At 32.2% G+C, this 11,945-nt stretch overlaps 1 protein-coding gene across 1 annotated transcript; it reads right to left on the bottom strand.

Annotated features, from left to right (window-relative positions):
- Nucleotides 1-3,741: 3,741 nt before the first annotated feature.
- LOC111616144 lies at nucleotides 3,742-11,264 on the bottom strand. The gene is made up of 3 exons (XM_023357569.1): nucleotides 11,261-11,264; nucleotides 10,696-10,904; nucleotides 3,742-4,030 (listed from the first exon to the last, which is right to left on the bottom strand). The coding sequence occupies exons 1-3, from the start codon at nucleotides 11,262-11,264 to the stop codon at nucleotides 3,857-3,859; spliced, it is 387 nt and encodes a 128-aa protein (XP_023213337.1). The 3' UTR covers nucleotides 3,742-3,856.
- Nucleotides 11,265-11,945: the final 681 nt, after the last annotated feature.

Here is an 11,945-nt window from a genome sequence, read left to right as displayed (position 1 = left end):
TCTCCAGATGATGATTGCTGCTCTAAACTACATTCATAGGCCATTGATAGTTTGGGATTATCTTATAGGACAGATATACAGGTAGCCCTCGGTTTACGCCACAGTTCCGTTCCTACAAAAGCTGGCGCAAATCGAATCGGCGTAAAATGAACCCATATTTACACTGAGGTATAGGATTAGGTTATACATAAGTGAAAAATAAGCAAATAAATTTTTTATTAATACATTATAATACAAAATACATATAAATTTAATTTTTAAAATGTATTTTATCATAAAATAAAGTTAAATGTTTTTATTAAAAATTTTAGTTGCGGATCTCTTACATTTTTCAAAAAAGTATCCATCTTTAATTGTTTATGTCTGTTTTTTTTTTTCCATTGAGATTTTCGGAATATGGTCGAATGGATGCGATGATGGCTCCTTTTTACATTTGCACTTCGCTCCCAATCATTGTCTAACTCACAAAGTTCATCCGTCAAACTTTCCATAGTTGAAAGGATATGTTAACCCAACATAGAGCTACAGACGANTAGTTTTAAGTCATCAAATGTGTACTGTACAGTGTGAGCAGATTATGCCTCTGTCATACTCTTGTTTAATGGTGAAATAACAGCATGTTTCTATCAAATTGATTACTGTATTATATTTTCGACAGGAAATACATATGTATTATCTGGTAAATACCATTGATAATTTCATATTTTATAAAAAAAAATTTATAATATACTTACTCGTTTTTTTATTTTTCGAGGTAGAAGCGGAGAAAACATTGCATAAAGTATTCTCACATATTTATTGCAGTTGAAAAAATGAATGGTCTTGTACCGAATCGGAATTGATTGCTAAAAGTAAATTAAAGTAAACCTTCAAAATATTCATAAATTATTAACATTACAATCAAATATATTTAAATTCAAATTTAAAGGTCACATAAGAACAAGTGACCTTTCAATTTGTTATTATCAGATGACCTTTCTATTTTATAAATGGTGTCAATCAGTTTATTAACGAATACTGTCAGATACACATCAATTAGGAGTATTACAACAGATTGTTCCAGCAGGTACAGAACGAACTAAAAAGGGAATTATGAGAACAAGCTGTCACCTATCTCTCAAAAATAAAGACAGAAAAAGAAGTAGCTAGTGTGAGAATCGGGGTTTATGCATCAAAGCCTAAACCGTTTTCCGACAACGGTGCGGTGAGTTCCGCTCACAGGGTCAGTGGATGGCAATTTAGGAGGGCGAAAATCGAGTGGGAGGTCGCGGATAAGTCGATAAGGCGTTGACCGAGTACGAGTAAACACACATATTTAAGATAACATATATATATATTTAATTAACTAAAGATATATTTGAAAGGGTTACAATAATTAAAAATACTACTAATCTCTAACCGAGGTTACAATAGGCGGTTTTCCGGTATGCATCTCGCATATTTGCGATAGAGGACATTCTTGGATCCTCTTAATATCTATTTAGGAATTAGCCCTAGTCCACTTGAGAGAAGGGAGAAAGTTCTACTTACTAAGTTGTAGCTCGTAGAATCTAACCGTGTTGTCCGTCTTTAGCGGTCAGCGATGAGGATCGTCAATCCGTTATTTCCTTCTAAGTTGGAGGCCACCCTGATACTGGCTGGGAGCCCTCTTTATACTGATTTCGAGGGGGTGAGAACTATTACGTTATTCATGATTTATCCGCACACCTGCTAGTGTGTTGATATTTGGATCTAACTAGTTCGGACAAATGACTCAGCGAAGTTTGTCTAATTTATTGTTATTGGTGTCAAAATGATATGATTTTATGATATAAATTCCTATAGGTTTGATGGCTCTCATCCATAAATTAACAATCATTTGACAATAATTTCTTTAACCTGGTCAACTATTTAGTTATTGTTTATATCAAACGTCGAGTTTGACTATGAACAAGGCGATTTATTGCTGTAACCACGTTTTACGTGCAACCAAGAGGTGATAAGAAATATCTCTTATTCCCNTATCTCGTTACAATTTTCAATATTTATTTTATATTATTTACTAATGTTAAATTCTATTCCGCTTCGATTTCCAAATTGCTTCAAATACAAAAGAATCGACAAATTTTCGTGTCTTTTGCCAGCTAAATTGTCAAAGACATTCATATTCCACACACTAATTTCACTCTGTAAATGCATTTTTATGCGTTTACAGAGCCATTTTATCGTGAAAATATCGAACAATTTTTTTTATTGAAGCGTTTATAGTATTTAACTTAGGCATTGGCTGTTCTCTTTTAATAATGTTTTCTTTTTCATTATATGATCTCGAGCCAAAACTTTTTTAAAATAAATTTTCAATATCGCAATTACATTCCGAATCGCTAGCCACGATATAAGGGCTAAAATTAAAATTAAAATTATAAAAACTTACTCGGTGAAATAAAATGTGTGGTAGATATACATACCTGGTACCAAACATTCTTCAATTGTATGAATATACTTTTAAAGAAAATTATAATTAAATATAGCTTTGTTATGAAACGTACATGAAAATAACATAAAATATTCTTTACTCTTTAAATCTTAACCACTTAGTCAAATAGCTCCCTACGAGTGGAATCAGAGACGGTCCTGNTATTGGTGTCAAAATGATATGATTTTATGATATAAATTCCTATAGGTTTGATGGCTCTCATCCATAAATTAACAATCAGTTGACAATAATTTCTTTAACCTGGTCAACTATTTAGTTATTGTTTATATCAAACGTCGAGTTTGACTATGAACAAGGCGATTTATTGCCGTAACCACGTGTTACGTGCAACCAAGAGGTGATAAGAAATATCTCTTATTCCCTTCTTGTTGATACTAACGTCTATAGAATAACTGTTAAACAAATAGAGATGATTTAACTTATAGATATTTTAACATTCTCCGTTTTTTTCTTGTTCGAGAAGAGCGTCTCGGTCATTGACCGTAGAAGTCCCCCTTTTCTCTTTTACTAGGAAAATTCCTAGATCTACTGATCTAAACCAGAAAAAGGGTTTCGGACCTTCACATTTTTGTTGTTATTATATATTACTCAATTCACAAACTTTATTATAACTATTATAAAATTTTCAGTTTATGTGATAATGTAGCCTATACACCATTTGAAATAACACTTTAATAACTAACCAGTTTAAAATCAATACTTTAATACAACAAACTTCCTTACCTACATAAGTATTAAGCATTAAAACAAGGTAATATTATATGTAATTCTTATGTTTTTCACTTATTAAATGAATTATTAATTTGTTGACTGAAAATAAATACAAACTTTTCATATTTTTGTTATTACACTGTTGTTCATGGTACTTTTCATCTAAATATATAAAATCGCTTGTCCTGACTGACTAACTGACTCACTCACTCACTGATTCATCATCACCCACAGCAGACCACTTAACCTAAAGAGGTGAAATTTGGTACACAGTTAGGGTACGTCATGGAAATGCACACTAAGAAGGGATTTTTCGAGATTCCTCCGTGGGCAGGAGAGGGAGAGGATTTAGTCTTCATCAAGTACTTAGGTGTATTAAATTAATATAATAACATTTCAGACATTGTTATAAATATTTTTATCTATTTTGATTTTAATTAATGTTCGAACCATTTTAAATTCAAATTTGTTATTGCATATTGGTTTGATTATAGAATGATTGTAAACGTTCCAGAAAATTGATCAAATTGAAAATAGTTCGTTTGATTCTCGGCAATTCTCATCATTCTCAGCGGTAGGTGTTATATAATAATTACTATGGTTGTTGAAATACAGATTATAAATGGGGTTTGCTTGCAAAATCCACGCGGGCAAAGCCGTGAGTAACAGCTAGTCTATTATATATTCATTTAGAATTATTTGATATATGAAAAAACAGATTACCTGAACAGATGTTCCCATTCCAGAATCTTTTGACATTGCTGACACTTGTGACGATAATGTATTTTCATAATTTTCATCAACCACTGTGCTGACTAGAAAACGAGATCCAACCTGAATGGCCTAAAAAATTCAATTTCAAAAATAATCACACAATAATTTTCAAGAACTTGTTATAAAAATTTTAATATTTTTGTTGAAATTACCATTAAATAATATTTATATTTAAAAGCTGTTTATGTAAATTATACCTCCCAAAACTTGATACCACTTTGTATGACTTACTTAAATCCACTTAATACAAGAAAACCGACTTTATTTTTCTGTGATAAAAAACATTTTCGACTATTATCGAGCCATCTGCAGTTACATCTTTTGCTTCTTAGAGCTTCTAAAGAGAAACAAATACATTGTTATCTTCGTTGCTGATTCAAGAACAAAGTTAACAATGTATTTGTTTTTCTGTGAAAAGCTCTAAAATGCAAAAGTTGTAACAATATGGCTTGATAGTAGTTGAAAACGTTTTTATTAAAAAAATAAAGTGGTTCCATTCCCTTAAATTAAGTAGACGAAGTAATTAAAAATAATAATAATGTTCCAACTCAAACTGCTAATAAAAATTACAATCCAAACCAGACTTGAAATATATCTGTCAAAGCAACAAAAAGACTGTATTCTGCAGTAATCAAATCAAAACAAAACAAAACAAAACACAAAAAAAAGAAAGAATCCAATGCACATACTTTACAGTATATGCAAATCACTTTCTTATTAAATGAAGTTATCTAAATATGAGCATAACTGTTGTAACGCACGACTGACTTGAGACAAAGGAACATGACAAAGATCAGAGGTGCGAAGTTGCCTAACTAGGTCAAGGGGCAATTTGGTATGGGTTATCCCCTGGAGGTTTACATGCATAATAATTCTCCCACTCTCCCACGCTTAATAAAATGTTTAATATTTGTTAGTTTAGAGATTTAGGCATTATACTGGTCTTCGTATTCGCGTTGATCGTCGAGGTTCCAATTCATTTGAGTTTGTCATTGTTCAGTTAGATTCTGCCTCCTTCTCTGGGGGCTGGTCGAAAGTTGTTTTTGTCATTGTCTCCTTTTTGTGAAGTAAAGTCATTATTACAGTTCCTTCATCGTAGCTAATTGTGCTTGGGTGTGGACTAGCGCTAGCTGGAGATGAGTCTCTATTGTTTACTATGCCATTGCACCTGTCAATTTTCTTTTTGTTGAAGTCAAATCCTATTTTAATGGGATTTGTCTGTTTGTTAATTTCACACAGACGTAGTTGATCGTAATGCCTTTTTTATTACGTATCCATCATCGAGTTCAATTAAGTAATGTACATGACCTAGTCATTCACCTAAGGTACCATATTTCCAAGGACCGGACGTTGTGTAATTTCGGGATTGTACACATTCTCCCACGTGATAAAATTTGTAGAATTTCGGTTGTTTGGTTATGTTTCTTTGCGAGGCTTGTGCCTGAAGTTTGAGCAGATCTAATTTTGTTCTTATTGTATGTCCTAATAAGTTTTTTGCTGGACTTTTCCCATTAGATAAGGGAGTCGCTCTATATCAGAATAATAGTTCATGAAGCTTCTGATGTAAGGTACCACTATCATACTTCATACATCTGAGGTGTGTTTTTAAGGTGTGGCAGTATCTTTCAGCCTGGCCATTTAAGGCTGAGTGTCCCGGTGCTATTAAGCTTTGACAGATTCCATTTCTCAAACAAAACTCTTAAAATCCTTGTGACTTAAAAATACTTGCACTTACAAAAATCTCAGGTAGACCAAATCAACCAAAGACTTCATGTAGAAAATAAATTGTGATGGATTTGTCTTGTGCTTTCTTTGTATAGAATATTTCTGGCCATTTTGATTTGGCATCAACAACAATAAAGAAATAATGATTTATAAATGGTCCTGCATAATCGATGTCTATATGTTGCCAGTTTTTTTGTGTGTTTCCCATTTGTGTATTGGGACTTCTGTTGGGTTTTTCTTAATGCATTCTCCTTTCATAGCTGTCTTAAAAATCTAGTATTTCTAAAGTTTTGATTTAGTCCATTTGGAAAGTTTGTCTCATCAGTTTAGAATCTTGCAGGTTAGCTCTGATCCCTGGCTATATGATATACACAACTAGGATAGTGTCAAGTTTGTCAGTATCAATATCATACTTATATGCCCTCACTCTTTTGTGTAAAGATCTTACAGTGTAACCAATATACATTACTGCTTTTTAAATATATCATCAATAACACCCCTAGAACTGTGTTAGGGTCTGAGATGTCCTTGCCATTGCACAGTATTTTGTATATTGTTGGAATGCAACAATATGCAATATTGGTTCCCATATACCTGGCAATTTCCTTATAAACTGGGTTAAGTACTGGGACATAGTCAACAATCACACATTTGTAGTGATGAAAGATGTTTGATCATGTGTTGAAAGGATAATTAATACTGCATACTTGTGTTATACTTGTGTTGTGTTTATACAAGTTTTCAAATAAGTGTTTTTGGTAGCCATGTTGTTAAGCAATATCCCGTGTGTTTTACTTCTTCAAGAGTATCTAGAATATTGCTACAATATGTGTAGACCCTCTTTATCAATGCCCTGAATGCCACATTTGCATTTAATTAAGTCCAAAGAGTATGAAGAAATGAACCATGATTGGAAGTCTGATTTGTAATATATTTTTGTACCAATATAGCTGTCTTTGAAATGTATGTATAAGTCCAAAAAATGTTTAATAATAAAACCATACTGATCTAACTTTAATTTTAGGCCATATGTGCTGTAGTTAATCCAAGTCAAGAAGTAATTGATGTTTGGTTTAGATCACCAAATAATCAGAATGCCACATACAATCTCTTGTAAACAAAAATGTGTTCTGATAAAATCTCTTTCTCTAGAATTCACACTATTAGTTTGCAGAAGTCTTCTGAAAGTAGGCTGCCCATTGAGACTCCACTTTTTTGTAAGTTTCTTCATTGTGTAGTGCTTCACGGCTATTTTTTTACTTGTCATTAATTTTTTTTCTGTTTATTACTTTGTTTGTGTCATATCATCTCTCATTATTATACATGTCCACCTCTGCTTTCTTCCTCCATACCACCAGTTCTCAGCTGATGGGGTATAAGGTATGGGGATTGGCACAGGGTTGGTCACATGAGACAGCATGGTTTCTTCTGGCAGAGGATATAAATTACAGTGTTCTTCTACATGAAAGGCACTTTTTCAGTTTTCGGGCTTTCTTTTTCTTTTTTGCTATTGGATGACACAGCAAATAGCAAGAACTCATCGAGGCAATGGAGGTTGTCATAAAACAAATGAGTGCAAGCAACAGTCAACCTTAAAGAAGGTAGAGGTCAGAGAGGTCATACTAGAAAAAAAACAAAGAATGACACCATTTAAAAATCTGTATCCATCCAAATAAAATATGAATGAATGAATAAAAGAGTAACAAAAGAGAATGAAGGACTAACTGGAGGGTCATGGAAACATATGATTTTTTTGTTCCGAGGTTCATATATTTTTTATTTTTCAATTTGCTTTGTTTCTTTACACTATTATTTTGTATTCTTGTTGGGTATCGAAGGGCCCTCATGCAACGATGAAAGGATAGGAAAAGGTGTGAATGAAAGTAAAACTTGTGTGAGGTTAGCCAATTAGAGTGAGGAGTTTTCTGACAGCCAAGCAGTCAACTCTGTCTTCTGGCTGACATAGGACTCACTGAGACAGGTGTTCCGAAAAAAAAACGTTCAATAAACATTGAAATTTCCTTACAACTATTCAATATGTCAGGCGATACGCATATACAATGGTGGGCAACCACAACAGTTCCACAAAAAAAAAAAGAAAAAGTCTGAATGTTTGGGCAACCTTTGGGTTTCTTCAGCACAGGTGACGGAGAGAGCGACGGCCCTGGGGCACACACCAGAACTTTCTCCTCTACGAGGTGAACCTAGGTGATTCTGGACGTGATGGGTTGACAAAACCAAATCCTAAGGCGTCGAAAGAGCTTACATTGTTGGCAGTTGGGAGCACAAAATCCCAGAAGGGGAGCACTATGAACCAAGAACCTTTGTAACTTAAATCGCATGGTTTTATAGATTTCTTAACCTCAGTTGCCTCTCCATTGGTCTCTCATTGTCACCTGGTGAACATTTGAAACCTAATGGAGGGTACGTGAGAGGTCAACGTTGCAACTGAATATGATTCCTCTCTCTCGTCGAGTTTTCCTCAAATTTATCCGTTTCCATTGTTTAAGTAATTTACAAAAAAAAAATAATTGCATTGTTCAATCGAGACATCTAATCCTTCCCATTAGTGTCTGAAAAAGAGCTCTTTATTTTAAATCAACACCCCTCATTCAGACCTCTCAGTCAACCCCTGTTCGGGTCCTCACACTTGTAATGGGATCAGAATTCATGTTGTATATGTATAGCCTGTATTAAGTGTGTTTAATGTTGCAAATAAACTTTTGTTATTACACCACATGACTTTACACTGACTAATCATTCATCCATGATCTGTGATTTTATTTTTTTGTTTTGACCAATCCTGGACCACCATGTGCTACAGGAATTACTACAATTTTATCTGATGTGAGAAGTGTAGCATAGTTTGTGTGCAAGTTTGAGTATATGTTTGTAAAGATGGGCAGCTGTATGCATAATTTCAAATAAAAAACTTCTTAATGCACAAAAATAGGGCTTTAGAGAAATGGATGGGAATGAAGTCAAATGCAGTTATGTATTCATCATTTACTAAGAGCATGTGTTGTAAAAGTTCAGCTAATTTATGTGGTACTAAGCCAAATGATTGCTTATTATTGGCTAAATTGCTATTATTATGCTATAGTTAATAATTAGAAACAGAGTAATTTGAAACTAGAGGTAGATGTTACGTGCCGTCTCTTATCAAAATTAATAATTATAATAATTTAATAATTTTATTAAATAGTTTAGAACAATCTGGAAGAAAAGAACTAGTATGGAGTGAAACTTGAACCCACAACATCCACTTACCATGTGATGGGTGTGATTGCAAGTTATGCCATCCAAACCCTGAGCAAACATTAGCTTCCAGATATATTTAAATTTAGATACAACCATCCCCAATTATTAAAATTATAAGATTATTATAATTATTAATTTAGATAAGAGATGGTGCCTAACATCTACTTTAGTACCAAATTACAGTAGAGCGTCGTTTATCCGAATCAATTGGGGACTGGGGTTGTTCGAATAACTTATTTTTCGGATAACCGATTATGTACGAAAAAATACATTAACCTATCCCATGTTGAAATTTTTCTCCCTTGCAAGTCACTTTGCGTTAAATTTTCGTCGATGTTAAGCCTAATGTAAACTTTTTAAAATAATAATCGTGGCTATTGTATCATTAAAAATTATTTCTTTATTTTGTTTGTACAAAAAAAATATAAAAACAAAAAAAAAAAATTATACTTTGGAAGTTAATCTAATATCAAAAACATTCGATTCAGCATGACAAACAGTCCTGAGAAAAATATCACACAAATGTGCCAGTGCTGCCAGCCAAAGAACACACATCAACAAAAAAATATTGGAGTAGCCCAAGATATAGCCAAAGATTGCAGTGCCACAGCACTAGCGAAAATTTAAATTTGCGGACTGAAATTCTTTCGGATAAACGACGCTCTACTGTACTTAAATTTCTAATTATTAATTATAGCATAATAATAATAATAGTCTAATTAATAATGGTGATCATTTGACTCAGTATCAATACATCAAACTTTGCAATGTTGATACATAATGTGTGTTGTGTGTGTGTGTGTGTGTGTGTGTGTGTGTGCGCGCGCGTGCACACACACACACATGCGCATGTGCACCGTTGTACTATGCTACGGCACACTTGAATTGAGAGTTATTTAATATTTTATACTTTACACAAATGTTAGTTTAATTAATTAAAAAAATTTCTACATTAATAATTGAAAAATAAAGCAAAAAGGTAATGTCATGTTTAGTTTCAATTTCATTAATTATTATCTGGAATTAGATTTAATAATTACTAAATAATAGTAAAATAAAATAATTAAATTTAATTCAAAAATTATTGTAATTATTAGTTAATGTTAATATAATATGTAATAATTAGTTAATGTTAATATAACCACCTACCTTTAAGAACAGTTAAGCCAAATGATCTTGCTTAATTGTTTTTAAACATGGGTGATTAAATTTTTCTCTTATAGTAACATTAACTAATAATTACAATAATAATAAAGATGGTTTGGCTTAATGAATTAATATATATATAAAATTATAATCTGAATAATCTAAAAATTAATATGACTAATAGAATATTTGGGTTTGGTTATTTATATGTATCTATGATGATCTGTTGACAGAAACAAACAGAAAAAGCAATATTTTAATGCTTGAGATGGTAACTTCTAAACTGCATACCAGTAATTATCTTGCTTTCAATAACTGCCCCAGAGGCACAGAGTTCTTGCGATTTTCTGCAGGGTATACGTTGCCATTGGTTATAAGCCACTGCAGATTATCCACTCGAAATTAGAGTACTTGCATCACCTCCTATTTGTGTCCCAATACTTTAGTCAACACAGTGTATATTATTTAAGTCAACTTATATTACTTATAATACTGTAACTTATATATTCACTTCTATTACTTATTCAACTTATGTTACCTTTAAATTACATTACCTTAGGTACTATTAATGTCTTATAATATAGTTACAAATTAGTAATTACTTGCAAACTAGATGATAAATTTGGAACGGATTGTTTAGATTCATAATTAGAACTTGGTGCAATTACATTATGAATGTGCAACTGGTGTGATGGAGAAGAAGAACCAGCTGACTCAAAATCCAAAATCTTACTTTCTGTAGTAATTTCTTCTTGACTATCAATGCTGGGTCTCTGTAATAGTAATAGTAATAACAGTAACTTATTAGTGACTGTTTTTTTGTTTTAATTTATATATTTACAAATAAATTGGGAAAGAAGAATAGAGCAAAAGGGATCAGAACAAACAATTAAAACAATAAAGGTACTGAAGCATAATATGAAAAAATAAACACTTGACCACATAAACAAAATAAGAATCTATATATCAGTTATGAGGAAAATTATGGTATATATCAATACAATAGAAATAAGAGTAGAAACAGAAACACTAAAAATTTGACAAAATTAGCATACTGATATTGATAACATATTGATATTGTTTGTGAAACAAGAATAAATAAAATAAAAAACAAAAAAATAAAAGCTGGGTTATAAACTGCTTACTGTGACCACATCTGTAACATACCCATATCCGTATTCCGTAAGAGAAGTTTGGATGCATGAAACTTTTACAGTATGGATATGCAGAATCTGTAGACCACATGTGCCAAGTAGCCATTTGATCAGAGGTCAAAAGCCAAAAGTAGCTGACAAATCCTGGACACATCAGGAATCCAATGGAAATGGAAAAGTCTGCGCAACTTTTGTCAATCAAGAAAAAAAATGCTTGCATGACTTATAACTAATAGCTTGTCATCTAAATATTCAACAGTGTTCACCATAATACAAGAGCATTGCAAGTGATGCTAGTAATAAATAATTGCTGGGTTGAGCAAAAAAACAAAAAGGATTATGTCTAATATAACATTTGAACAATACAGATATTGTATAAAATATATAGTAAGAGTCACTATACATTTATTTTCTATTTGCTTTATGAAACAAATAAAAAAGTAAATGAATAAATAATTATAGTGTAGATATGAAAACACTATTATTTTCAAGGATTTCTCCCACACCGGGTCATATACAACAAATATGCTTACTTCTTAACCAATATCCGGCGTGAAAACTCCAAACAAAGATTGGCAAATGCTTTCGATGCCCCTCCTGGGCTCTTCTTCAGGCCAAATTTACTGTACTGGATTCTTAAATCGAATGTTTTTAAATCTTAAAAGATTTAAATTTTTAAATCTTTTAAGATTTAAAAA

This window comes from Centruroides sculpturatus, unplaced genomic scaffold (genome assembly GCF_000671375.1).
Source record: "Centruroides sculpturatus isolate CEXI.00-Female unplaced genomic scaffold, Cexi_2.0 scaffold2687, whole genome shotgun sequence".
In the NCBI taxonomy this organism is placed as follows: domain Eukaryota; kingdom Metazoa; phylum Arthropoda; class Arachnida; order Scorpiones; family Buthidae; genus Centruroides; species Centruroides sculpturatus.
The sequence above is the reverse complement of the archived record's forward strand: the minus strand, read 5'-3'. Positions and strand labels throughout refer to the sequence as shown.